This window comes from Eublepharis macularius, chromosome 13 (genome assembly GCF_028583425.1).
Source record: "Eublepharis macularius isolate TG4126 chromosome 13, MPM_Emac_v1.0, whole genome shotgun sequence".
Lineage (NCBI taxonomy): Eukaryota > Metazoa > Chordata > Lepidosauria > Squamata > Eublepharidae > Eublepharis > Eublepharis macularius.
In genome coordinates, this window is record NC_072802.1 from 43,864,822 (window position 1) to 43,892,703 (window position 27,882).

The following is a 27,882-nucleotide window of genomic DNA, read 5'->3' on the forward strand; positions in this document are numbered from 1 at the left end:
GTAAGGAACAAGCAGTGTTCAGTCACAAAGGAATCTTCTCCAGTGAGTGACCCCATTGCCATCCAGCTACTTCTGGCCCCCTTATTATTCTACCTGTACATGCTAAGAGCAGGTCCTTCAAAAATGGTGGCTCTAGGGGCCTGTGACCTAGCTGTTGGTGGTTTGCAACCCATCTGATGATCCCAATTCATGGACACAGCCATGAAGCTGTCTTAACTGAACAGATTCTTTGGTCCATCAATATTAGCCTGGCAGCAGCGCTCCTGTAAAGGTCTTTTACATCACTGGCTGCTGATCTTTTTTAACTGAAGATGCCAGTGGTTTGAACCTGGGCCCTTCTGCAGAGTCTCTTCCACTGAGCCCCCGTCTCTCCTCATGGCTTGAACTTCACTGTTCTAATGTATATTTAAGCTGCTGTAGGTACTTAATAAATATAATTATAAGCCCAAGCAGTTGTTAACTTGGGCTAATTCCATGGAATTCTTTACATTACTTCCTCCTCTATTACTTTAGTATGAACCTACCTGTAAATTTCTATTACTGAGCAGTAGAAATATACAGAAAGGTTTCCTATTAGACTTTTCTTTTGGAAATGGGTTACTTATGGAAAAGACATACTCTAGGCTGGAGCTATATTAATAAAGTTTCCATACTTTTGGCACCAGATCAGGCTTTCTATAGCTCTGCTTGAATGTCTGAATTTGAGTTTCTGCATGAAAATCATCAATGTTGACCTCTTTGGAGCATCCTGGATTATTTTCTGTCAAAACAGTAGCAACATCTTTTATGAAAGAACCCAGCAAAGAGGTTTCTATGTCCACAGCATCAATATGACTATACAGCCGGGCTTACCTTATCATCAGCACAAACATTGTATACCTAAATATTTTCCAAAATAAAGTATATAGATTGTCCACTCTAAATATGTCATTTGCTCTTCTCATAAGGGGAAGGGGCAGAAAAAAACATCTTAGTGAACAGCGGTCTTGGGCACTATTGAAAATTAAACACACCGGCAATAATCATTGCAGTAATAAGTGTTTACTGCATCTTATTTATAACTTAAGAGTGTGTGTTCTGTCTTCTTTAAAAGCACCATTCCTGGACTAGAATCAGTGGCTTTTTATCAGTTTATTTGCAACTGTTTTATCTACTGATTAATAATAATATTTGATGTATATATCACCCTTCAGGACAACTTATCACCCACTCAGAGTGGTTAACAAAGTATCCCCACAACAAACACCCTGTGAGGTGTGTGGTGCTGAGAGATCTCTGGAAGAGCTGTAACTGACCCAAAGTCACCCAGCCAGCTTCAAGTGGAGGCGTGGGGAATCAAACCTGGTTCTTCAGATTAGAGTCCCAACACTCTTAACCACTGTACCAAACTGACAGCAGAATAACGATCATGCAATCATCTGGTTGTTTGCCAACCCTTAGAACTGGCCTGTTGTCTTTGTTTGGCTACACCTATAAAGCATGTTCTTTTAGGGTTACCGGTTATTATGGATGGTCAGGAATTGTATGCTTTTGCTTAAGAGGCTATGGTCTTGCTTTAGGGAAAGGAATAGAACCAGAAATTCTTTTGGACTGAGAGGGGCCCTAATTTGCAACACCTGTTGCCTTCATGCTTGCCGGTTTGCAAAAGAGGTTTTTTCTTCTGATAAAGCCCTTCTGCCTCTTGGCACTTACCTTCCTGAATCTTCAGTTGACAATGATAAGTATCATTGTTGCCTCTGAACTTGGGTCTAGCTCAGCTCATTAGTCCTCTGTGGCAAAAAGGAGGTATCGTTCCTGCTCCTTCTTGCTACAGGTAATGATTGCTAAGGTTTGGCCAGCTTGATAGTCTCTCTCCCATTTTTTAAACCTCACCCTAGCTTCCCCAAACTGAGTCTTCTGATGGCTTGCGGTACTGATCTCATAGTAAAAGCTGGAACACCTTTATCCCTGGCTAGCCCTTTTCAGGGAGTATTTATGACTTGTCTGCTTGCCTTGAGGTTTTCTTCATGTGCATGTTAATATGGTATAACTAATTATTCAGCTCAGCCTTCATTTGCATAAGGAATGGAAACCCTTTATTAGAATACACATCCCTCATTGATTGTTCACATTAAGATTTAGCAATATCTACTTTAGTCTGCTTGTAGCTTCAAGCCATTGTCATTTACGGTTTAAACACAGACACTTGTGCTCGCCCTCCTTCCCTAGCCAATGCACTTTCTTCTTATGCTTTGGTTTTATATTGAAGAATTATGCCTCTTCAAATGCCTGGAGATTGAAAGGATAACCAGGGGGAAGGGATATAAGCAATAACTAATACTTCTAAGTGGGTGACTTAAAAAAATTAAGCAAAGGGGCCTGCTGCAGGAGTAAGTTACTAAGGTAGGTTAAATATGATTTGGACCCAAACTTCCCATATGGGAGGGGGTGATTGGTATGTTGCTGTTTAGGAGAAGCACCTGGTATCAAGATAGAAAATAATTATTTTACTGCCTTGGCATGCTTCACACACTGACCCTTTACTGGGAAGGGTAGTCTGTATATAACAATTGCTATGAATTGTCGAAGGCTTTCACGGCCGGAGAACGATGGTTGTTGTGGGTTTTCCGGGCTGTATTGCCATGGTCTTGGCATTGTAGTTCCTGACGTTTCGCCAGCAGCTGTGGCTGGCATCTTCAGAGGTGTAGCACCAAAAGACACTGAGAGATCTCTGTCTTTTGGTGCTACACCTCTGAAGATGCCAGCCACAGCTGCTGGCGAAACGTCAGGAACTACAATGCCAAGACCACAGCAATACAGCCCGGAAAACCCACAACAAGCAACAATTGCTATGAAGTGCCTAGGTGCCAAATTCCATAGCCCTAGCAAAGTTTAAACTGCTGTGATGGGGTTAATTCATTTACAATATTCTTGTAAGCTGTCATAACAAGCACTCCATCAAGACATGGCTCTCTGCTTGACCAAGTACAAATATGCTCACATTCACCACAGTTGCTCTTCTATGAGTCCAGAACCTAATCCCATCCTCCAACTATGTTTTTTAAAAGGCTCATATCTAGCCTTCCAGATTCCTGCTCCATCCTCTTCAGACAAAGATGACAGTGTCATGAAAGGCAGCACTTGATGGGCTGAAATGGGAACAAGAATGTTTAATGCACTAGCCACACAAGCCACCCTCATCTGATTGGCCTTGAGATCAAGCTCTGCTCTGTGGATTAACAAGATCACAAGCCAGCCTGGCTCAAACTATTAAGTTGGTCTAGATACTGTCCCGCTTTGGGACTATGGAGTGCTGTAGCTACAGTGGTGCATGCTTTTATAAGAACATTTCTTAAGGCTGTGTCATGCTCAGGAAACCTTCCTGTAACAAAATATACCTGCCTAAAAAAAGGAACCATCTGACCCAGATTGCTGACACAGTACAGATACCAAATAGTTCATGGGCATGTATCCAGCTGCCCCACAGATCTACATTAAGACAAACACATCCATGGGCTCAGGGCTGCCTCTGCTCCTGAAATCATACCATGCATGTAGAATTCTGTACTGAGAATCTCTAAATTAAAAAAAAATCCAACACAGACAAGTTCCTAGGCTTTAAGACTGAAAATAAGCCTGAAAGCATGAGACAGGATACATGGTGAAGTCAGGAAAGGGGGGTTAAGCAGAGCTTCCATGCTTTCTTGATATTTTTCCTCCCTATGATAAACAGAATTTTGCAAATATGTTTCAACTTGTACAGGTTGCAAATATTTCAAAGAAATGGCTTCAGCAGACTCTTGCATACTACTACATTTAAAGCACGCAGGGGCCTTGTTATTAAACATGGCAGTCAGAAATGCTATAGAAGTACTGAAAAAGCAAGTGTTTGATTTACACAATGCTGGATTTTTGACCCATGGAAGGTTTATTGCCTCTACCTGCACCGTCACTAGGGTACTTGGCTTGTGTGGGTGTGTGCTAAAACAGAGTCTGCCTACAGGCATAATAACGTGCAGGATGCTAGATAGTGAGTGACCTATGTTGCACCCCTCCACAAGAGCTACAGTGTGATTCCAAATAGTTCCTGCCATTCAAGAGAGATGTGAGTGGGTTTGGAATGGAAAGAACTGTCAAGGCTGGAGTCCCCAGCTGCCTGTGTGTCATGCGAGCCTTAGCTGAAAGTGGACCACACCAACGGCTGTGATTTCAGAAGAACCACTACACAGTACATTGCAAAGAAGATTAATAAGGTAAATTGGCACAAGATATTGGCAGTGAGACAGATCATACTTCCTTTATAAAAAAAAAAGGTCCTTTGGATTTTTAATCATACAAAACACCGATATGTCTGACAAAAAACTCTACAAAAAAAGGAAAGCAAAAATTTACAACCAAAGAGCACTGAGACCCATTTTTTGACCATCAGCCACTTCACATGCATGCTTCTTACACAAAAGAAAGGCAACTCCCTAGCCAACATGGCCAGACAATAAATACAGACATTGGGTATGTGGCAGTTTCTCTGCCTGTCAGCTTTTCCCAAGGGCAAGAGGGCTGCAGTTCTTTGCATCTGCTTCCCCCACCTCCAGCTTGGTATTTGCCTTGTCTCCCTGCAGGATAACCTTGTTTGGGATTACTGGAGTGTGCAAAGGGAAACAGTGTGCCCAGGATCTTTCCCTCTCCTGCTTGTTATATGGAAGGGCAGGAGACAGGTAAGAGTGACAGGGCAGATGCAGAACCTTCTCCTCCTCCTTTCAGATGGACGTATCTGGCCTCAACTCAGAGCTGGTAGAATTCAGGGGCTTGTTTGCTGTCAGCTGTGGCCGCCGAGTGGGCTGTGCTTCGACGCTGTGCCAGATCCCATAACCGAAGTAAATGGCAAAGCCTGCATGGATTACAAAACCCCTTTTATTTAATATAGATAATAATATACCGCTAGATTGTGCTATGCCAAAGAGTCAGTGTGCTGTAAACTGTTAGTGTTCCAGACTAGCGTTGGAGAAACCTGAGTTCAAATCCCTGTTTAGTCATGAAGCCCACTGGGTAGTCGGGCGAGTCACTGGCTCTGCATCAACTATTGCACAGGGCTTGTTGGGATGATAAAAGGGATAGGGGGAGATTTCCTGGAGCTCCTCAGAGGAAGTGTGTGATAGACAGCCATAGCTGAAAGTTGGTGGTTGATTAATGTTTCATGTTGAGTAATATTTAACATACTTTAACATGATTATGTGTTAAAGATCAACCCCCAAACCCTAATATTGGATGCATCCATCTAGTTCAGTATTATGTCCTCTAACTGGCACCAGCTTTCACTCAGCACCCATTACACAGGTTCCTTGAGCTGAAGATGAACCCAAGGATTGAACTGAGATATGTTGCTTTTTAAAAATAATTAACCCCTACCTCTTGTTCTGTAATGAACCATTTTTTCCCGACAAACTTCAGAAAATACTAGCAAGACCTTGTCTTTATACATGTCACAAGAAAGCCCTGCAAGCCCCAACCTGGGCTTTCTGCAGGACAAAGGAAGAGGAAGATAGAAGAAAAGGCAGCAACAGGCTATTCTACATGATCTAATTTTAACCATAAAGAACCCATTACTAGCTTACCAAAATGCAAGCATATAAGAACATAAAGCCCAGCTCAGTGGAAAACCCAGAGTGAAACTGGTCTAATTTGCTGCCATCAAACTCCATGACTGGATGGAAATGCTTAGAATAATCATCAAGGGGCCTTTGGGAATAATTCTCTGCCATCTGCCTTAGTAATTCCTAACAAAAGGACAGTGCCCCCCACCCCCCACAATCAGGGGAAGTCTTAGTGATTCTGGGGCCCTGGACAAAAGTCCAGAAGAGACAAAGGGTAGCCCTCACCCACACAAGAAAGGTGGGAGCCACTACCACCACTGGAAGTGAGTGGCAGCAATCTACTGTTGTTCTCTTCCTCTCTGACATAGGGGCAAGGTCAAGAGCACTCAGCACCCTCCCCTGGTGGGGAGCTTGAGGCACATGCCCCAGTTGCCCACTGCCCAGAATGATCTCAACCTGAAGCAATTAACAATACCTTTCTTGTCTCTAACCCTCCTCCTATTCATATTCAGAAAGTTTAAGACCCCTCCTGTTTGCAACCTCCTCTCCACCCAGAGCTTCGATCTGTATTAATCAGAAGGTTTGCTTCTGACTTCACCCAAAACTGAACTCTTTCCCAGCCCGGGAAAAATCAAACCTGTATTTCTTTTATTCTCTGACCCCTATAGCAACAACTACCATCATCATTCTGACTCAGGCCAAGCTTGGATCTTGACTGCATACCCTGGGTTCTGTCTTGCTCATCATACCCAGCCCCTGCCTGCTTTCTTCTCTGGATCACCTTCAAATTACTGCCTGAATCACTGCCTAGATTGCGGCATGTCTTCCCTTACCAAATGAAACCTGAAATTCCAAAGCTCTGTTTACTGGTTCAAGGTGCAACACTTCTAAGCCACCCCAGATAATATCTCCATGCAGAGAAGGAAACTAATACCACTGTATGGGTTCCTTGTTTTCCCCAATGGGAGGCCACAGCCATTACTGATAGCAAATCTGCATGACAATGCTTCATACAGCATCAATCTCTTTACCTATAACCATCCAGACAGCAAAGCGGGCCCAGGTGCCTGCATCCAGCTGCATCATGAGATAGACATTCACAAAGATACTGAAGAGAGGGAGCAGTGGCAGGGCTGGCACCTGGAAAAGAAGAGAAAGCCCTCAAGGCAAGGATTCAGAGAAACTAATAGTCTCACAAGATTTTCTTGCATATGCAAAAACTAGACTGAATTGCAGCGAGGGTCTTTACAGACAATAGGGAAACAATAACATCTAAGGGAGGTGGTGGTAGAGTGTGCCCTCAAGTCATAGCTGACTTATGGCAGCCCCTGGTGGAGTTTTCACGGCAAGAGACTAATAGGTGGTTTGCCATTGCTTGCCTCTGCAACTCAGGTCTTCGTTGAAGGTCTCTCATCCAATTACTAACCAAGGCTGACTCTGCTTAGCTTCTGAGATCTGACGAGATCAAGCTCACCTAGGCTATCCAAGTCAGGGGAAAATTTGAGAGGGGTGTTATATATAGTTCAAGACTAGCTCTTAGAGCATCAACAGCACAAATATCCAGCCCTATTTCAACAAATAAGTAGCCTGACTCGCCCAGGTTAGCCTGGGCTTGTCAGAACTTGGGAGCTAAGCAGGATCAGCCTTGGTCAGTACTTGGATGGGAGACCACCATGGAGGACTGAGGTTGTTATGTGGTGGAATGCAATGGCAAACCATCTCTGCTCATCTCTTGCCTGGAATGCCTTGTGGATGGGGGGAGGAGGAGGGTGTCACCATGAATTGACGATATGCAATTTGACAATATGATATTGTTCATGCAACAGTTTTTTCTCGTTTTTTTAATGGAAAAGCATAATGGCATTTTCCAGTTTTATCAAACTTTGCAAAATTCACAAAGTACTTACATTTGGGGATGGTGGGGAAATTGCATTTCCAAGTGACACAAAATAGCCATCAGAATGCTTGGAAAATGTGTTTCCACACAACAGGGTTACTAATATGTGGAACGTCATCTGGACTGCCTAGGACAACTTAGCATTCAGCTTGGGTTTTTTTCCTCTAATGATTTGGAAAGGCTGCCCTGAGGCAGAAAAGGATACCTTTCTGCAAGGAGCTGGGGAGTTGCTAAGGCAGACTGGGAGTCATACCACTCCTGTGGGAGTCAGACAACAAAGGTATTTTGGGAGAAGCGAAGGACGAGTGGTGAGGCAGATGTTCATTCTGGAAGGCAGGATGCTATTTGCATAGAAGACCCAGCCCTTCAGAAGCAACAGCAGAAGTGTCACCATTCCTTCAACAAATGACAAGCACCAAAGGTGCCAAAGTGCAGCATGCCAGATCTAGACAACACCCCGCTCTGCCACATACAGTTCCTGCATGATGAGCAGCTTTCTGGCCCTGACTCTTACCTTGAAAGTAAGGCGCATCTTGCTCTCTGGCTGCCTCCAGATGATAATAGTGGTAACTAGAGAAATGGCTAGGAGAAGCACACATGGCACAACCCAACCAATGTTGCCATTCATGAGCGCTTTCCGTTCCTGTGCCAGGATCCCACACAGGGCAGTGATTACGATAGCTGTAATAAAAACAATGAAGCATCTATTGATATTGGGGGCATGGGCAATGACATGATCTAAACCTAGCAGAACCTCTCTATGGCATTTCCCAGGAGTCATCTAACATGAGGTGTCAGAGGCAGAACTGCAAACCAACTTGTAGCATTTCAGATCTGCTACTGAGCTAGACTCATTCCTTTCCTGGCATCCAGAAAGGATGTTTGGGCCCTTCCAAGAAAGACTGCAGTAGTCCTTTGTGCCCAGTTGATCAAGTGCTGTCAGACATCTACCTCCCCAACTTAACTAGAACTTTTGAAACATTTCTGGTCTCAGGAACACTGTTGAGGAGGTGTCTTCCAATGCAAGCTTTAAATCCCAGGTTACCTAAAACACCCAAGTTCTGTCCCAAGCACTTACAGACAATTGTGGTGCTGATGTAGACAATGCGTCCTGAAATGTGAGTTGGAGTATCCCCAGAAGGGCAGAAAAGGCTCCCAAAGGTGAACTTCTCTTTGAGTGTAGTCTGATTACTGCCGGTTGACAAATTCATGATCACCTTCTCTTCTTCACTTCCATTCACCTCCAACATCTCCAGATCCTTGGAAGAGCTGACCATCTCAGGCTGGTATCTATCAGTAAAACCAAAGGCATTAAGACAATCCATCTTTTATGCTAAAAGAGCCTCCACCAGCCATGGAGATCAAGGACCCCAACAGGCCAGGACATGACAGTGTTTTGATGTGGCTTTGAGTACTCTGTATCAGTAGTTGTTCAAAGTGCCCATGCACCAACCTGAGAATGAGTACACAAACAGCTACCAAGGAATATGCCAACAGTGTTCCAATTGACATGAGGTTCACGAGGTCCTTCAGCTCAAAGACAAATGCCATCAAAGCTGCAAGAGAACAAAATTTCCATGAGACCTAGTCTAACTCACTGCTTGGATGGGGGGGTGGGAAAGAGATCTCTTGGCAAAATATCCTTACCAGAAATGATACCCGACACAACTGTAGCCACCAGGGGAGTCTTAGTACGACTGTGTACCCGGGACAGCGACTTAAAGAGGAGCCCATCTTCAGCCATAGCATATATCACTCGTGGCATTGGGAACATAGAGCCAAGTAAACTGCATTGAGCAGGAAGAGAGATGGTCAGCACCTGGACATGGGAAGAGGCTTTGGATAGCCAGCAGTACAAACTGCAGCACACACGGCACCTGTCTCTGCTTCGCTGGGGTGGATCAATGGCAGAAACAAATCTTATCCTAGCTCTGCCTCCTCTTTCCCACCTAGACCTTACCTTGCAGAGAGGGCACATAACGAGCCGATGGCCACGACATAGCGGGCAGGCTCCCACCCCACGTCCTTGAAGGCTTCTGGCAGGGGGCTGTCCTTGTTCACCAGAAAATAGGGCACCATCAGGGTCAAGGCAGCAGAAACCCCAAAGTAAGCCACGAAACAGATGAGGAGGGACACAATGATGCCAATGGGGATGGAGCGCTGGGGGTTGCGAGCCTCCTCACCTGAGGAAAAGGGGGCAGGTGAGAACGGCCAGGACGAGATTCCAATGAAATCAGCCCTCCCATACAATATCCGAGAAAAGGAAAAGACTTGAACAACCCCAATTAAAAAACAGCTATTCTGGGCAGGAAATGCAGTTTTTCTTTTAAATGTGAGAATGCGCAATGCGAGTTTTTTGTTATCATTATTTTGCACTCTGAATCTACTGCCTGGGTAGATGACTATTGCTCTACATGAGAACTCTTCTGTGCAAAGAAGTCCTCAGAGCTCCCAGGCAAAGCAGCCATCTGTGTCACTGGGTTGCATGGATAATGACTCATTTCCCAGAACACAGGAAGATGCCTTCCATGAGGAACTCCACAGGCACAGAAGAGCAGCCACCACCACACCCTCAGGCTGAGCAGGGATCCCATGAGAATGCGTTTGTGTACACAGCCGCTATACTTATCCATGAAATGCCCCCTTCCATGCTAAAGTGCTCTGTGGCACTGTGAGGAGGGGAGCATGTAAGCAGATTTCTGCCTGCCTTCCCTGCCTTACCTGTTGTTGCAATGCAATCAAATCCAACAAAGGCGTAAAAACAAGTGGCAGCGCCAGAGAGGACCCCCTGAAAACCAAAAGGGAAAAAGCCACCTGCACCAAAATCGCCAGCCCTGAAAGAGAGAAGGAAGGAGGAAGAGAGAGGAGGCCTGTAACCACATTCAGAGGAGCTAAACCAGCTAGTGAGAGGTCATTTTCTCCAGGAGGGGATAGACACTGCATGGTGACATGACTGTTAAATATTCCCCTCCAGCTCTGGTTCCTCAACAGCTGACCTCTGGCCATCTCCCAACTAGTGCCCTTAGCTGCTTCCCCTTTCTTCACCAATCTATTGCTCCATGTCTTTCTCCGCTATGCAGCATGTTAAGAAAAACTGGTGACTGAGGCTGGCTTGCGCTGAGCAGCCAGGTGTTAATCCTCAGGTAGCAAGTTTCTGCTGGCCTTGCTCCACAGCTGAATAAGAGCAATCAACTTGGAACCGTGAGCCAAGAAGTTGACCCCCTTAGGGAGATGGTGTCTTACTTGATTCCAGACTTCAGAGCTTCGTGGGAACGGTTCTGATAATATTCCTTTGACACACTCCAATTCTTGACATCCCCCTTCACAAAGCCAGAGATGATGACAAAGCTGAGGACCAGCAGGTTGATTGCAGTGAAGATTTTGTTCACTAGTGCAGATTCACTGACACCAAATGCTAGCAAGCCTGAAGGGGGAGGAGACAAGAGGAGCTCAGGGGAGGCAGGGGGACACACCAGCTCCTTTAAAATAGAATGGCGCTGGAGGGCATGCATTCTTGAACATGCCTGCCCACTCCTCTGGAAAGCCTGACCAGCCAGGGCTGGCTAGTTGGGTTTATTATTATTATTCATTTCACATGCCTTTGGGGTAGTTCTGGCACTGAACAGCCAATCTAGAGGTAAGTTCTGCTCAGCTTAAGTTCTGCAGCTTGTGGGCTTTTGCAAGGGAGAGTAGCTTTGCCACCTTAGGATCATCCCACCTGTGAGCAGCAACACCAGGAAGAGGGCAAAGAAGTCAGGATATTCAGCCAGCACATTCTCCAAATGCAGGGCAGTGTTATTCCGGAAGAAAGTGGAGATGTGGTTACCAATGATGTTGTCGAAGGCAGAGCTCCAGGCACGAGCGACACTTGCTGTACCTGGCAATCAACCAAAGAATCCTTCATTTATTCAAGGAAATACCACAGATGCCTTATCAACACTACCCAAGAGCTAGAGAAGAGCCTGTAGAGAAACCAAAGCTGGAAGACTAGTCCTAACCTATCGGCTGTGCACACATCCGTTCCCAATCAACACACAACAGACTTCCCCAGAAAACAGCCTGCAGTGGAGTTCTTGATTTGTGAAACAGTTCAAAGCTAGCTTGAAGAACAGGCTAAGAAAATCTCATTAGTTTCCACAGAGTGCATCTAAAATGTCAAAGAAGCTATGTGTAGGGATCTTGTAAGCTCTAACCTTTAACTAGCTTGCCAGTTCTGAACATTATTTAAAGCTGTTTTTAAAAAGACCTTAGTTATGTTTTATTTCCACATTTTAAAAGATTTTACAGTGTAATCCTAGGCAGAGTTACACCCTGCAAAATCAATGGAAATTGGGCTTTGAAGGATGTAACAAGGGATGTGCACCTGGGAAAAAAAATCTGTATTTTTAGAATTCAGATTTTGGGAAGAGCATAAATACTGGTATTCCAGATTATTCAGGTTTCCCAATATTTATAGATCATATATATATACTATATATATATATAGTCATATACGTCTTTCATATTTTGTATGCGATTATCATTGTTGTAGCCCACCTTGAGCCTGCTTGTGGAGAGGGTAGGCTAAAAATGGAATAAACTAACAAAACTACTTCAGAGTGACTCAAGTGAACAGTGCTAGCCCTGACTTCTGGAGGAAGGCCTCTTTTTACAGCCCTGGGCTGTGAGGACTGCCCAGGTAGAGCCAAAGCCAGATTCTGCATAGCCCTGCCCACCCCAGATACCCACCCTCTTCCTCATTCTCCAGTTATATGAATCAAGAGGGTTTCATATGGAGCTACCATACACCCACACACAGGGGGCCTTGATGCAAATGGGAAAGGACTATTGCACAGGGCAGCCTTGGGAGCCAAAAGATTGGCAGGAATGACTTGGAAAGAACCTTCTGCACTTCACTTTGAACCAAGAGCATCAGGAACTGGCCTCACACAAAGAAGCTCTGCTGAGGAGAAGTGACAATTCCAAGAATTATGACTAGGCCTGGAAAAGCTTTTTGTTGTGATTTGGAGCAGCAACAACATGAACAGTGAGAGAGCGAGAATGTTTATATTCCCACCTTTCCTTGTGGCTCTAGATGGCTCATAAATGATAATTAAAAACATCACAACTGAAAATCAAGAATATAAAACCTAAATACCCTCCTGTTTTTCTTGAGATGTGACAAATTGTGATGGATAGTGTTCAAGAGCCAGTGTGGTGGTGTGGTTACGCTATTGGACAAGGATCTAGGAGACCCAGGTTTGAATCCCCACTCTGCCCTAGAAGCTTGCTGGGTGACCTAGGGACAGTCAATCTCAGTCTAACCTACCTCACAGTGTTGCTGTGAGGATAAAATAAAGGCAACAAGAACAATGTAAGTCATATTGGGTCCCCGCTGAGGAGAAGGTGAAGTCAATTAAACAAATAGGAGACAATTATTCAAAGTATTTGTATGCCATATCTCATACAGCAATGGCTGAATGGTGGTTGTTGTTTGAAGTTATAAATAAAAAATCTAGTCTGGGATCCCCAATTCAAGAGAGGCTTAACCTGTTGAAGAAACCCAACAATGATGTTTCTTCAGTACAAAGCAGCAAACAAGCCCTCGGTTGTGTCAGTAATGCATTCTGCCATCATGAACAAACTGAAGTTCCTCCCTCCCAGCTCTGAATCAAATGGCATGTACCTATCACATAAGAGAGGATAAGATTCCATCCTGTGGTGAAAGCCCAGATCTCCCCAACGGTCACAAAGCTGTAGAGATAGGCAGAACCGGCCTTCGGAACTCTGGCTCCAAACTCTGCATAGCATAGCCCAGCTAGCACCGATGAGACAGCCGCAATGAAGAAACAGAGCACAATGGAAGGGCCTGCTTGCTCCATGGCCACTTCCCCAGCTAAGACATAGACACCGGCCCCGAGGGTGCTACCCACACCAAGAGCTATCAGGTCCAGGGTGGAGAGGCAGCGGGCAAAACGGGTCTCTTCTGAGCTGAGATCTACCACACGTCGCCGGATCAACTTCTTGCCAAAGCTCTTCATGGTTTTCTCCAGCATCTTGCTACTTATCGGCAATGCCTGACGACTCCGAAATATCTAGAAGACAACATATTATAGCATGTCAGCCAGCAATGCAGAGACTGCAACAAGGATTTGGGGATTTAGCGGGACTAACCCAAACACAATACTAAACTAATACTAAGCCCAGCAAGCTAAGAACCTCTGCTACTTGGAATTTAGAGAATCCCCATGGCAGTGTTTCACTGCTCCTTTTCCAAAGGCTGAAAATTAGGGCAAGCCTTCTGGGCAAGCTTCTTTGCAGATAGGGTGAGAAAGGTTCAGGGGCACAGAAGCAAGCACACTGGCAATACTGGCTCCAAAGTACAATGCCACATCTAGTTTCCCCAAAATCTAATTTATAAACTGGCGTTTTTAAACGGCCCTCCCACAAGTTATGGAATGACAGACTTCAGCTCACAGTCTACCAGCTTGATATTTGTTGATTTAATGCCATCATAAAAAAAGAAAAGAAAGAAATCTAGATTTCACCATGCCTCTGACAAGCTAAGGCTTTATTTCAGAGAGGGCCTGCAGAAGGTTTTGTCTAATGCCATGTAACAGTGTCAGCCCCAAAGTATTTTGCCGTTAGAAGCGGCAAGAGAACAGATTAGGCCCAAACAGGCTGGGGTTATACATTACCTTCACGCCTGCTGCAGATGTTCACTAATATTAGCACAAAGCAAATCTCAGGATAACTGTGTTTGCACAAGTCATTCATTGGATAAAATGTCAGGAAGCCATCTTCAGCGATTAACCAGTTTAAACAAACTTTAGACTGACACTAGAACAAACTTTCCTCTGAAAAACTAGGCTGCAGGCCAGGCTACAACACCTTACATCAGCATTAAATATGGCATGTGATGCCGGAGACAAAATAGCGCATCCCAGTTTATTAAAACAAGATAAAACTACCAAAACAGAAAAACAAGAAAAAACTACCAAAACATCCACTAAAATGAAAGGAAAAAGTTTTCCGGGCTCACCTGCTCACACAGGCCAATGTCAGTCAATGATGGCATATCAACACCCAGGAGAAAGAGGGAATCTGCTCACGTCTCATTTATAAACACTGCTTGCCCGTCTGCAAGCAATCTTTTCTGGACACAAGCAAGTAGATGAATGACAATTGTCAATAAAGACATGCAGCCTCAGATCGAGCAGGATTCACCTACATTCAGAAGTGAAGCTTGTTGTCCCACCTTATTTCCACAAGGCATTTCAAGAGGAAGCAAAAGGCAAGCCCGGAAACTGAGCCCAACTGAGCCCCAAATACCATCATTGGTGGCTGGATCCTGGAGCCACAGCAAGGGCATAGACATGGCTATAGGCATCCAGAAGCCAGAGCCTGTTTTATCAGGTGCATGGTAATGAAGGGTATAGAATGCACATGTTGAGGTACAGAACCTGAACTAAAGGCAACAGAATGAAAACAAAAATGAATCCTAAGAGGCAAAACTTCATACCTGACCATAAGGCATAATCACTTTGCAAAGAAGCTCTCCAGACTTACTATCCCCCAAGTGCCCACACATCCCTATGTTAAGTTGTGATGCACTACGGACTTGAAAGAAGAAAAAAAGGACTTCCTTCCTTTCAGGTGCAGCAGCACCCCTGTCTGGTTGCCTGAAGACAGTTCTTGCACAGCATCAGCAACTGACTCTTTGCCACCTACACTTTTAACAATGTGAGCTGGCATGGCATAGTGGCTAAAGGGTTTTGAACTAGGAACTGGGGCAATTGAGTTCAAACCCTGCTGTCATAGAAGCTTGCTGGGTGACTTTGGGCCCATAACACTCTCTCAGCCTAACCTACCTTACAAGACAAGGTAAAGAGAGAACTAAGTGACAAGCTGCTTCAGATCGTCGCTGGTGAGAAAAGTGGGGTATACGTAAAATATTATACATATTTTTATTTTATGCTTAACAGTAATTCTATTTTTTTTTGTAATACTGCTAGAATTTGAATGTGCATTACTTTTTAAATTATTGCTTTAAGATCAGGGTGTAACTTTTTAAATTAATAAAATGATTGTCCTCCCACCAGATACAAATCCTATATGATCTGCCAACTAAGAATTCCTGTTACTTCCAAATGACCTCCATCATCTAGTCTGGCTCATGGAATCGATAAAGGTCCCAGCCAGTCCATCAAGTTGACTGATAATACTGTCAGAGGACACAGCAAAACAAAGACCTACTCATTTCCTCTTTCTGCAGCACTAATATATGGAGATTAATGGCTGTCTCCTCCTTTTGCTGTCAGGTGCCTTGGCAATTGGCAAGGGGGGGCGGGGAGTATACTGTGAAGGTGCCCAAAATTGTAAGGACAGGGGAGAAAATAATCAGCTAGCTAATGACAAAAGGGTACTCTCCTGTCCTTAATAGCTCTATAGTAGGCAAATGAGATTGGAGGAGCAACACCGGCTAAATGCAGAAATTAAATTACAGGAACACACTTCAAATATCAAAAACCAACAGTCTAGGGAAAGAAATGTTTCTATATTAATTTGGATTAAGTTCTAGTTAGCATGTTGTTATTTCTCTCTCTCTTCAGACACAAAAAAGGACTTAAACCAAAGAGAAGCTGAAGCTTTAGCAAGGAGCTGATTTGCAGAAGACTGGACAGAGAACCCTCAATCAATAATCTCCCACTACATTTCCACAGGCTGAGGAATGATGTATGTAGAGATTTTTTTCTGGGAGTTTCCAGAGTTTGTGAGAGTCAGAATTCCCTTCAGAAGCAGGAAACAGCACACACATACAGCCGAGCCCGGGAATCACACGCACAGCGTCATGTACAGCTGCCTCAGGCTCCAGACCAATGGAGAAAGTGATGGACGAGCCACAAAAGAAAGCAAATTTCTGCTTTTAGCCGAGCAGAAGAGAATCTCTCACACTCTCCTGGGAAACACATTTTTTCCCAGGCCTGGAGCCTGGCAGAACAAACTGTTGAAAGAACCACCATTAGAAACTGTCTACACAAGCAGCAGCATGAAGTTTTTACTCTAGGCTGCTTCCTTCCACAAACCAAAGCACTTACACAACACCAGAAGTTGCCAAGCAAGGGGAACAGAGAACAGCAACACAAACAAACTAGGGCAACTCTTTCTGACCCCCTCAAGCTCATCCAGAGCCTCTGAGATCACACAGTCTAGTGCAACAGCATTTTTCAAAAGCCAGCAGCTTTGGATTGTTTTTCCCCCTTTCTGCAGTCCTTTCAATCTCACACATGCTCAACATTCTCTTCAGCAAAAAGAGGGACAAAAGGCAAACCTGCCCTGCCGTGCTCTGGACTTGGAAATCTCTTGCGTTACAAACCCTTCCAGTGTTGATCCATCAGACAGGAGGCCCCTGCTGTCGTCACAGGGGATTGGAAGTTTTACTAGGGAGGGGCGCCATGGCTCTGCCAAGAACCTGCTTACGGGGAGGGGCAAATGCCAAGCTGCATATTCCGCATTAGAGACATGGCGATGGTATGGCTAAGCTGCTTAGAAGGTCTTTTAGTGCAACAGCAAACATATCAAGACACCAATATAAGATTTACTGGCAAGTCATGCACCCTGGGGTGCTGGACTGAAAAATATATGCTTCTGCCTGGTGCAGAACACCAACATGGAAGGGGGATGCTTGAGCAACTATTAGATTACACTGAACATAGGTGTTAGCTTCCCTGACTGATGGTGTTGCAACCTAAACAGACCCAAAAAGAGCAACACATAGGTGAGTATTTTATTAGAAGCACTGTCCTCACGCCTAGAGTGCAACTGGTTGCGTGCTATCAGCCAAAGATTCAGGGCTCAGAAAAAATGCTGCCACTCATCTGCTCCAAGCAGTGTACAATGGAGAGCTTGGAAAGGGGGCTCTCCAGGTGCAAGCCCTCAATGCTATGAAATAACAGGGTAAGGCAGAACAGGACTTCCAGAGAGCAAGAATTTTTGCAAAAGAGACAGGAAAGGGAAAGAGGAAGAGAAGGGCTCTTGACAGTAGCACCGCTCAGGAGTAACAGAAAAGCATTCAGGATGCAGGAAAATCCACCCGCTTAGAAGTCTGAGCCCACTGTTTATCAAAGATGTAGAAGCTTTAATCTGAGCAATTAGCAAAAAAAAAGTTATACAAAGCCTGTATTTTGTAACCACACTCCAGTACTCCTTGTACTGTGAAGCATAGCCTAGAAATGCAGATGTAGCTCAGGTCAAATTAGGAGTGTGCTGGAGAAATGTTCATTTATTTACTTCATTTATACCCCATTTCTCTCCCCAATGGGGATCCAAATAGGCTTATATAAATCTTTTTCTTTCATGAAATGAAACAATGAATAGAAAAGCACAACAAAAGTAGTTTACAGAAGCTGCATCTGAAAGTTAAAGAAAGCAGCCCAGAATGCACAGGCTCTATCAGCCCAGGATTTCATCAACTTACCAAGGGTTGTCAACTGCAGTCTGGGAAGTTCCTGGAAATTTGGGGTGGAGCCTGGAGAGGATGGGGTTTGGGAAGGGAGGGACTTGAGAACGCTATAATGACATAGAGTTCACCCTTGATAAGTTGTAATTCCAGAAGATCTCCAGCCTCAACTGGAGGATGGCAACTCTAGCTTACACTTAGTGTGATGTAGTGATTGGGATGCTGGACTAGACCTGGGGAGACACAGGTTAAAATGCTCACTCAGGCCATGAAACTCACTGACCTCAGACCAGTCACTTAGCCTAACTTACCTCACAAGTAGAGAAGAGCAAGAGTCCAGTAGCACCTATAAGACTAACAAAATTTGTGGTATGAGCTTTCGTGAGCATGGAGTGGCTTGGAGAGAAATCAGCTGCATCTGTGTGGATGGAAAATAAATCCTTGTAATCTTTGTTTACCTCACATGTGTTCAAGGGAGAGCCAGTGCAGGAAAAAAGCAAGGATGGCAGCCAGCACTGGAAACAAGTAGCTTGGATTGGGGAAGGAGGAGCGGATCAGCTGTTGGCTAGAGCCACAAACAAGGCCAGGTTTCCTCACCTGTGGTGTGCCCCATGAAGGCCTTTGAATCCAACCCCATTTAGCTGAATCTCTTAAACTTGCAACATCTCTCCCCAAACAATTCCATCCCACACATACAAACTCACAATCCATGAAAGAAATATATATAATTTCTGAAATTATACAGACCATATGTTACTGGGCTTTATAGCCCAGTCAGACTCTCCTAAACTTCTGGATATGTTAAAGTGTACTTACTCCTTACACACACATACACCCTCTACCTCCCTTGCTGGGCCTTGGTGTAAAGAGGAAGGCTTCTTCACTGGGCTAATCTAGAATACAAATTATGTAGGCAATAGTAATTGAACAACCTATTTGCCTCAGATTGAGATCACACCCTGTATTGGGCTGACTGAGGTATTGCTGTTAGCCAGCCTAAGTGACCAGCCTTGATGGCCCAACAGAAGCTACCCCTGTTAAGAAGCAAAGTTACCCAGATCTAGCCAGGGCCTTACATCTGCACTTTGGATCCAGGCACAGCATGGTCCAGGAAGCAGTGCAAAAATAGCAAGAGAAGAATGAAAGAAACCAGATTTGAGGAAATTAATGAACCTGATTACTAATGCCCAAGCCAAGTCAAGACAGGGGACCTGGGCAAAGGGTGGCTTTGCTGAGCAGAATGTGACCAGAATTTGTGTCTGTTTGTTTGCTCTTCAGAAAGTTCTATCCTAAATAGCAGGGATACTTGCAGTTATAGTAAATTGTTAATTTAAAGACTAAACATTATTGGATTTTGTTAATAGGAAACTGATGCCTTTGTAAATGTGTAAATAGTTAATTGAAATCACTTACGGTGTTAACCGGTTTAGTTAACTTTTCTTCAAAGAGCTATAAGCATTATAGAGAACTTGTTTGGGGACCACACACTTTTTAAAAAAAAAGTAAGTTAGGTGAGGAGATGGCATTAGCAGTATGGCTATCTTACAGTGCAATCCTAAGAGTTACTCCAGTCTAAGGCCACTGAAACCAGTTTTTCTACCAGCTCTTAAGAGGACCTCACCCACAATAAAGTATCTTAGCAACTCCTGGGATCCTCCATACACAAAGCTCTGGCCAGAGGGACGTGAATTGACACAGCAAAGCTCATGGGGAGAAAGTGCAAACACCCAAGCACTGTAATCAGTGCTAGGGTCTACCATCACAATTGACAGAAGCTAGAAACTAAGTTGGCAAAGCATGTAATTAAACATTTCCATCTTGGGAACGCAATTTGAGCCCACATTTTCACTTCAGTATGGAAGATAATAATGCCTTTCAACCCTCATCTAATTCTATTAATAGATAATAACTCTCACTTCGGCAGAAGGGAGAGCCAGGGAAGGTCAAGTTTGCCTGGTCTCAGTCCCAACTAAAGAGCTGCACCAGCTCCTACACAATGCAGCCTAGGTTACTGCTGGATAAGGGAAAGCCTGGAGGGGGTAAGCACTGCTTGTGACTGGCAGAAACAAGAAGTTGCCACCCTCCCTCATTATTATGTTTCTCTTCCTTTAGCTAATCTCAGACTATTCTACTAGATCCCAGAAAGCCAATGAATAGTACTGTGCACACTGCAGAAGACAAGGCAGTAAACCTTTTCTTGGTCTATCGCCTCTTCAGATTGCAGGTGATAGAATCTGAATCCTTCTGCGTAAAAAAATATTCCCTCAAGCAACACTAGGGCCATTTTCACACTGCTTACCTGCTCCCGGAACATTGTGAAACATTGCGCAAAAACCGCGGAAGATAGCGTCTTCTCGTGAGTTTTGCGCGATGCCGTGCAAAACTCACGAGAAGAAGCTATCTTCCATGGTTTTTGCACGATGTTTCGCAATGTTCCAGGAGCAGATAAGTAGTGTGAAAACAGCCTAGTTTTCTACAAATGGGGAATTTTTCCTATGAAGGTATCCATACCCCCCCCCCACTTGTAGGGTGAAGAGATATAGTCCAAACACACATTTACTATCCCAACAGCTGCTTATGAGAAGCAGGCCTGTAATGGAAATTTAAGTAAGGATACACTTGGGTTTGGGGATTATAAATCTTCTTGAGACAGCAAAAGCCTGAAGTTTTGTCTTATATGATTAAAGTTACTTAATTTGAACAGAATTGGATTTTAAGGGACAGGTACCTAGTTGCTCATCTAGGATCTGGATTCAAGGGTGATGATGAATACTCCATCCAAAATAAGAGATATTACTCCTGTGTAATATAGCATCATCCAAGTAAGCAGTTATCTCACTTTACAGACATAAATTCACCTTTTCATTTGTATCTAACACAGTGAGTTTTGACTCATAACAGCTTATACCCTGGAAAATTTTGTCAGTCTTCAAGGTGTTACTGGACTGCCATTTCGTTCAGTTTTGCCTAGCCGTGTGGTAAGTATCTAAGCTGCTGGTAAGCAGCTATAAGAATTACAATTTTGTAGAAGTGAAGGTAGGCCATTCTGGATTCCTTCTCCAAAGTAAGCAGTTGAAGAGCAGAGGATTTCAATCAATGTGGAAGAAAGAGAGAGAACGGCTGGGTGGGCCAGAGAGGGGTGCAGTAGTACATTGTCAACTGGTCACTAAAATGCAGTATTCTGCCTTAAGACTCTCTCTCATGTTTTGCTAATTCTTTAAGAAGCCAGCATTTCTATAGAAGTGCAAAGCTAAGAAGCCACAAAGAGCACCAACTTAAGACACCTAATTTATAAAAACGTGCTTTTGGGGTTTGTAAAACGTCTTGGATATATTAGGAATGGGTAGCTGTCTTCAGTTTATAGAAGTTTGGGCCAATCCCAGCATGTTCTCCACAGTGACCACAACTATCAACTAGGTGGAGAAGTCAAGACCAAAATATGATTTGAAATGCATTACACATTGCTCTCTGGATCATTACCATCAGTCCAATAGTTGGGAAACACATGATGCAGCTAATCTGCAGAAGGTAAGCAGACCTGAATTTGATCAGTGCCTGAATGGGAAACTACTTGGGGCACCCACCATCCCGTGCACACTGCTAATCCATAATGGAAGAAGGGCAGGACACTGATATGATTAAATCAATAAATTAAACAAAAATAAATCAGGAAGAAAATGTTAAGTTTATCTATGTTTTGTCTGAAAAGACTTTGAAGCCAGGGTGGGCCAGGGTTCTAACCACAACACAGGAAAGCTGATGGTGGAATCTGCATTTCAGCCAAGATGTCCTGCTTGTTAGAAAGAGGTCAGAAGAACAAAGAAAACATTTGGGGGCAGAACCAACATGGTTTCCCTCTGGTTCTGAAGAAGGCTGCTTCTACACAGAGCTTTATCATTGCTTTGGCTGCCAAACTGCTGTGCCTTTCTTGGAGTATCTGCATGACATTGAGGTTGCAATCGTCCTCTCTCTATTCATGGCACATTCTTCCCAAACCAACTTTTCTCCCATTGTTGGAAGACAAGCACGGTGTATATAAGTATCAGTCTGGGTAGGAAAGTGTGGATTATCTGCCCCCAGCCACACCACTTTCCTTCTCATGGTTGCTATTTTCCTGCCATACTACCTAAGGGCTATTTGCAGGTTTTTAAAAAAATCTATAACCACTAGAGCACTATAGTGCTATAGTCATCCATAGCCAGAGTCTACTAGCTCCTCTGAATTCCCAGTTTTCATTAAAAGCTGGGGGGAGATTGTGACAGCAGATCATGATAATGCTATAATGATCTAACAGTTACCTTTTTTTAAAAAAAATAGTCCTCTGTTGGTACAGGAAGGGGAATGGGGTGGGGGATAGCAGCCACAGGGAGCTGAGGCAAGAAAAAGTGTGGGGAAAACTCATCTGGATGCTCCATTGCCACTGCAAATGCTTCTGTATTCATAGCAGCAACAAGAGCTTGTAACATTTCCTTCCCAGTCCCTCCAGCAAGGTTCTGTCACTGGCACGCAGCCCCGGCCAGGAGACTAGGGTAGGAAGCTGTTAACTATTCTCTCCAACCCCCCCACCCCAACCTTGGAAGGCAGGCTGTTGGAAAAACCCTATGATAGCTTGCCACCACCCTTGGATATTTGCCCCTGTGCTGGGAACCTCTCTTAGTATCCTGACAACTGCCCAGAAGTGGATAAAGAATTGTCATCACATGAAAGCAGTACAGTTAGAAACACAGGACGGTCAATGCAGGACCCTTTCTGCTATTACGTAGTTCCATCAAACAGCAAAAGACACAAGAAAGACTCCCCTCCCCCACTTTTTAAAAAAGTACTTTTGAGTTGGTTTGTTTTCATTGCACTAAGCCTGCTCTGGAACACAATCAAAAATAACAAGCTGGCCATGAGCAATGTCACTTATTCTGCAGCTCACACCGCCCATTATGAGGGAGAAGCAGACAAAGCAGGGGGGAGGTCTCCTCATGACTGTGAGAATTCATGAGGCAAAACTCATTAGATAATGACATGCACCTTTGGGAGAACAGCTACAGTAAAAGTACAGCTGGAAATTGCTGCTCTGAGGGAAGCTGGTGCCTCAAGGATGCCCTCAGCATTCCACCTTTGGGCTTCCACTCTGTGAAGGAACCTGGGCCACATGTTCTCAACTGAAAGGCAGAATCCCCCAGCAGTAGAAAAGACAAGACTGGACCCTTCTCACTACCTGAAATATCAAAACAAGGACAGCAAAATAAGCTTAGACGCCCAGCATATGTCTGCTTGACATCTATGATAGACTGGGGCATCACCTCGACAATTCACACTTTGTAAATGACAGCAGGACTGACTCACAGAAACCGTGGCGCTCTGCTGAGTGATGGGTAAAGAGCAAAGGTGCCTTCGACAGAGTCACCTATGCGTGAATTGACGGGGGTAAAAGTCCTGGACAGTTGAAGCAGAGCAGAAGCAGAGAAAGCCAATTGCATCAGCCAAGTCACTGAAGAGGAAAAGCTACTGCCTCCTCCATCTGTTGCTGTTCCCCACGTAGCTGCCCCACTCCCACCCAACTCTCCCACCTCACCTCGCCTTGACCAGTAAGAGAAGGATTTAAAGAGGGGGAAATCCCTCTCAGAGTAGTGACATGCCAACATCTCCAAGCTCAGCGATCCTCAAATGGTGGTTTGTGGGATTCACAAGAGGGTCATGTGAACTCTAGGGATGGCTTACCACCTTCAGAGTAACATGGCATTAAGGATCAGTAGCTGACAGGAAGTGAATGCAACTTTGGTCAGAGCACTGAGAGCAATCCCAGTTAATCTACCTCACACATTTTTATCCTGCCCTTCTTCCAAAACTCAGGGCAGCATACAGTGTTCTCCCCGCCCCCCTTCTTTCATTAAATTCCATTAGGTGGTCCTATCTTTGCAATATTGGGAGTCAATGCCTGAGCCTCTGGAATGCCCACTTGCAGGCTCTTCTCTGCTTGCCCTCTTGTAAAAGGGCTGTCACCTTGCCTTTACCCATCTGAGGGATCCATTCCCCAGATTAGCCAGGAGCCAAGCTAGAATTATTTTACAGGCTCTGCAAGGGGATAAAAAGCCTTATTGCTCACCTCAACCTGAAACTAAACAAGTATGTATATTTATATTTGAATATGTTCATTCTCTGTCATTTCCCCTGCTCTCAGCTCTTAAACTGTAATCTCCTTGGAACAGGAACCTGCCATTTTCTCCATTTTTTACTCTCTACAGTGCTTATTTTACTCTCTACAGTGCTATGTACATTCAAGAAACAAAAATAAAAATCATAAAAGATTTGTCTCCTATCCTCCCCCAGGCATTCTTGGAAGGGATCTCTCCTAAGGCAACTCTATCTACTTTTCTGCAGCTTTGAAGGAATTCAGACCAATATAGCCAACACCTGGAAACCTAAACTAATCTCAGATGCCATGCTAATGAAGTCTGATTTAATATTAGATGTAAAGGACATCTGAAACTGAGTGCCACAGAAAAGATCTGAGAAAAAAGAAGAGTCTGTATCATCTGCACATGAAAACATGGTTCTCTTTCATCATTTGGGCCATTAAAACCTGGTAGACTCACTGCAGACTAACACTTGGCAGAATTGAAATGGCTCTCCCCACCTCCAAGAAGTCAGCTGTGTCCTTTGGGCTAACCATCAGTCCCACAATTGACCAGCTGACGGCAGACCACAGCATGCTTGCTGCACAAAGAGAGCAAGTATGCACATGAAGCAACCTTATACTGAGTCAAGCTATTGGTCTATTCAGGAACATTATTGTCTACTCTGACTTGCAGCAGCTCTCTGGGGTCTCAGGCAGAGGTCTTTCACATCACCCAGTACCTGATCCTTTTAAACTGGAGTTGGCAGCTGGGGACTGAACCTGGGATTGTTCCATGCAAAGCAGATGCTCTGCCACTGAGCCACAGCCCCTCCTGCTGCACACTATCTCTGTATACTACATAGTATCTCTGGAAGATCAAACAGCTTGCATATCATTCAAACAAGCAGGTCAAGCTTCCCAATGCATGGGATGGCATCTATGCTATGTTGCTATTCTCAGCTGGGAAAGCCCTGGATCCTTCATTTCTTTGGCAGCCCTCTCCATCCAAATACTCTCAGCACTCTCCTTGGCAGACTCCTTCAGGAAAGTGGCAAATCAAGTACTAACTCCTGTCCAGTTCTTAACTAATTCCCCCTTCATGTCTGAGCCTGAATGCATAAGAACAAAACAGATTCAGGTGCATTGGTCTACTGGGGTTATTAGCAGTGCATGTCTGAGCTTACAAGGAAACCAGGTAAAGATACCCCCGGGGCTCTTTCTGTTCACTCTGCTTTGCAGAGAGACAGTGGTCTTCAACACCACAGTGGCCCCAGGCACATTGGGAAAGGATGGGGCAGGTCCTAGTCTGGAAGATAATTCACACAGTTCAGAAGCAAGGAGGGGCACAGCATGTTCCCTGAAAGGACTCTGTGCCTTCTCAGTCAGTGACAAGAGAGCTGCATTCATCTGAAGCACGGGCATGAACACAAACAGAATAGCTGAACTGTGCTCACTGAGGCAAAAGCACTTTGAAGGTTCTATTCAACTCAAGAGGGTGTTTGGGTGAGCATGCTCTTGGACTCTGCCCCCAACAGGAGAAGTGGTCAGTCCATGTCTGCAAAACAGGATAAGAATGAAAACAGAGCAGCAAGAAAAATTGTGCAGCCTCAAATCAGAGGGAGCCAGATAGGAGAAAGGAGGGCCTGGCTGTTTTCCAGAGCCACTGTCTGATTACTGTCAAGCTCTTAACTACAGTGGTATTCTAGGGAGAGCAGAAAGCAGAAGGCAAGCCATCCAGCAGCAGGCATCGTTTCTGACGTAACCAGCTCTCCTCCTCAGTCGATTGGTGCCCAGGCAGCATTGTGTACAATCCCCCTTTCTCCTGCTTGCGAAGTGCTTCTCTTTACCTCCTGCGCACCCTACAACATGCTTGTGCAGGAGGAAAGGAAGACAGACACACATGCATACATGGTCCGGATATGCTAGACGTGGGGAGGCAACTCTCCCCACCTCCTGGATCCCACAGCCTGAGGTGCCCACAGGTAACAATAGCAGGAAACAGGCAGGGTGGGGCTCCTACAACTTGCGCTGTGGGCTCCCTTTAAACAGGCTCCAGCACCCCACTGTGCCACTCCCTGTTCTGGAGGCACCTATTCTTGTTGCATGTCCTGTTCCAAATACAGATAAAGGAAACAAAAACCCTGAAGAGGTACCCTCCACCAATAGAGTCTGAGGAATATCACCATAGACACGGACAAGGGACAAATTAAAATCTGCAGAGGAATTTTGACTGCTAACAACTTCCCATGTGTGCAAAGTGCCTGCCACTCTGACCGGTATCTCAGATAAAATCCTCTTCTCAACCATAACATCGCACTGGCTCTGTCCTACATTCCAACTCTGGGCTGAAGGAGAGGGTAACAGGAAAGCACTTTTCAGTATCTAGATTGCACAGACACAAGGCAGAAGGGGATGCGAGGCAAAAGCTAGCATTTGCTCCTCTTCTGGGACAACAAAATGCCTCTGACTGGCCTAACTATTACAATCAGATGCGCCAACCAGTACCAAAAGCTGTTTTGGATACAGGTTAGGGTTCCCCCCTCCCTTTTGTTTACTTACCAGAGCAAGAAATCGACAAGGGATGTCTGAGAGACTGAGTCAATAGAAGCTGCCTCAGATCTGATCAGGGAAGGCAGCAAGATACTGGGTGAAGAGAATGCCCCAAGCCTTTCCCAAACTGAGAGAGAAGGGCGTTAGAGGAAAGATCACAACCTAGACGAGTGACTGAGATCCACGCAACTGACTTGGCCAAAGCCAAGTACATGCCAGCCTCCCTTCCGGGAACCAGCTCAGCTTCGAGGTAGGAGCTACACCACCCTCTCCTTTCCCCCACTCCACCCCCAAAGGTATCCTCTGGTCAACCAGCGATCCACGCGTGCCTGTCTTCCCTTCCAATAGGGAATTCACAGATCTCTCTACGAGGAGCAAATGTGGAAGGATACCCGTCTCCAGCAGACAGAAACAGCTACCCAAACCATAATCTTCCTTGTCCAAGAGGCGTCCCTATGCATTCCTTGCGACCTCAGGCGATTTTCCCTTGCTCCCCTCCCCGCCCTGGACCAGACTCAGCCCCCAAACCCCGAAGGGCATCTGAGCGCTCGCAGAGCACCTTCCTCTCTACCGCCTGCGTTCTCACGCGGAGGGCTAAAGAGCACAGCTTAAGGGACGCTTACGCAAGAAGCGCCCACAAGTTCGCAGCGCAGATTCAACAGGCAAAGCTTTCCCTCCCTTCACCGGCTGAACTTCTGCCTGACGCGCAGCTCTGAAAGGTATGCCGGAGGAGGGGGGAGTGAGTTTGACCAGGGCTGACGCAATCAGGAGCTCCGCTTGCAAGGGGGCGCGATCCTTCTGCCTGCTTGTCTGCCTGCCTCGCTCGGCGTTACACCCCCCACCCCCACCAACCCGGTACCGAGTCCGGTTCCACTGTACTCGCTTCTCACCCGCCAAACGCGCGCAGCTCCGCTGTTTCCTCCAACTAGACAGCAAATGACTGAGCGGAGCGCGGGAGGCCGGCGGATCGGAAGCCGAGAAGGCGTTTCTACAAAGCGCCCTCCTCTGGGCGAGCCAAGCAGCTTCGCACTTCGAGGGAGGTTGCAGGGGGAGCCCCAAACCTGGCTCCGGAGCCGCAAAGTCCTGTTCCCGGTATCCGCACGAAATCTAGAGCCCAAGCTGACACGTGTCGATTTTCTAGCCTCCCAGGACTCGTTCTGGCGTTCTTCCTTCGGTGCTTCCCACCCCGCAACCACTTGGCCCTGCTCTCCTGAAGCCAAGCTATTGAGGGTTTTGGTCGACTGGGTTGATCGTGAGGGTGGGGAAAGCTTTTATGGCTCAACTGGCTGCAATAAAGGCAAGCTTCCGCCATAAAGGA

General features: G+C 45.3%; 1 protein-coding gene across 4 annotated transcripts; it reads right to left on the minus strand.

Moving 5' to 3' along the window:
- Positions 1 to 4,250: 4,250 nt before the first annotated feature.
- SLC7A3 (solute carrier family 7 member 3) lies at positions 4,251 to 27,490 on the minus strand. Of its 4 annotated transcripts, none has more exons than XM_054996787.1 (12): positions 27,455 to 27,490; positions 13,133 to 13,541; positions 11,186 to 11,344; positions 10,711 to 10,891; positions 10,189 to 10,301; positions 9,428 to 9,650; positions 9,115 to 9,254; positions 8,921 to 9,023; positions 8,546 to 8,757; positions 7,982 to 8,148; positions 6,602 to 6,710; positions 4,251 to 4,867 (listed from the first exon to the last, which is right to left on the minus strand). In XM_054996787.1, the coding sequence occupies exons 2-12, from the start codon at positions 13,500 to 13,502 to the stop codon at positions 4,737 to 4,739; spliced, it is 1,908 nt and encodes a 635-aa protein (XP_054852762.1). In that variant the 5' UTR covers positions 13,503 to 13,541; positions 27,455 to 27,490; the 3' UTR covers positions 4,251 to 4,736. The 4 variants fall into 4 exon arrangements, with proteins under 4 accessions (XP_054852762.1, XP_054852765.1, XP_054852764.1 ...); XM_054996790.1 differs by lacking the exon at positions 27,455 to 27,490 and adding an exon at positions 22,925 to 22,975; XM_054996789.1 differs by lacking the exon at positions 27,455 to 27,490 and adding an exon at positions 16,778 to 16,827.
- Between the last annotated feature and the right edge of the window lie 392 nt (positions 27,491 to 27,882).

Bases quoted from the DNA above. Each gene is read 5' to 3' on its own strand.
- SLC7A3 (XM_054996786.1), bottom strand. From the start codon at position 14,524: ATGCCATCATTGACTGACATTGGCCTGTGTGAGCAG. The intron at 9,651-10,188 runs GTAAGGCAGGGA...CCTTTTCCTCAG, and splicing joins TGATTGCATTGCAACAACAG to GTGAGGAGGCTCGCAACCCC. The intron at 4,868-6,601 runs GTAAAGAGATTG...TAATCCATGCAG, and splicing joins TGCTGTCTGGATGGTTATAG to GCTTTGCCATTTACTTCGGT.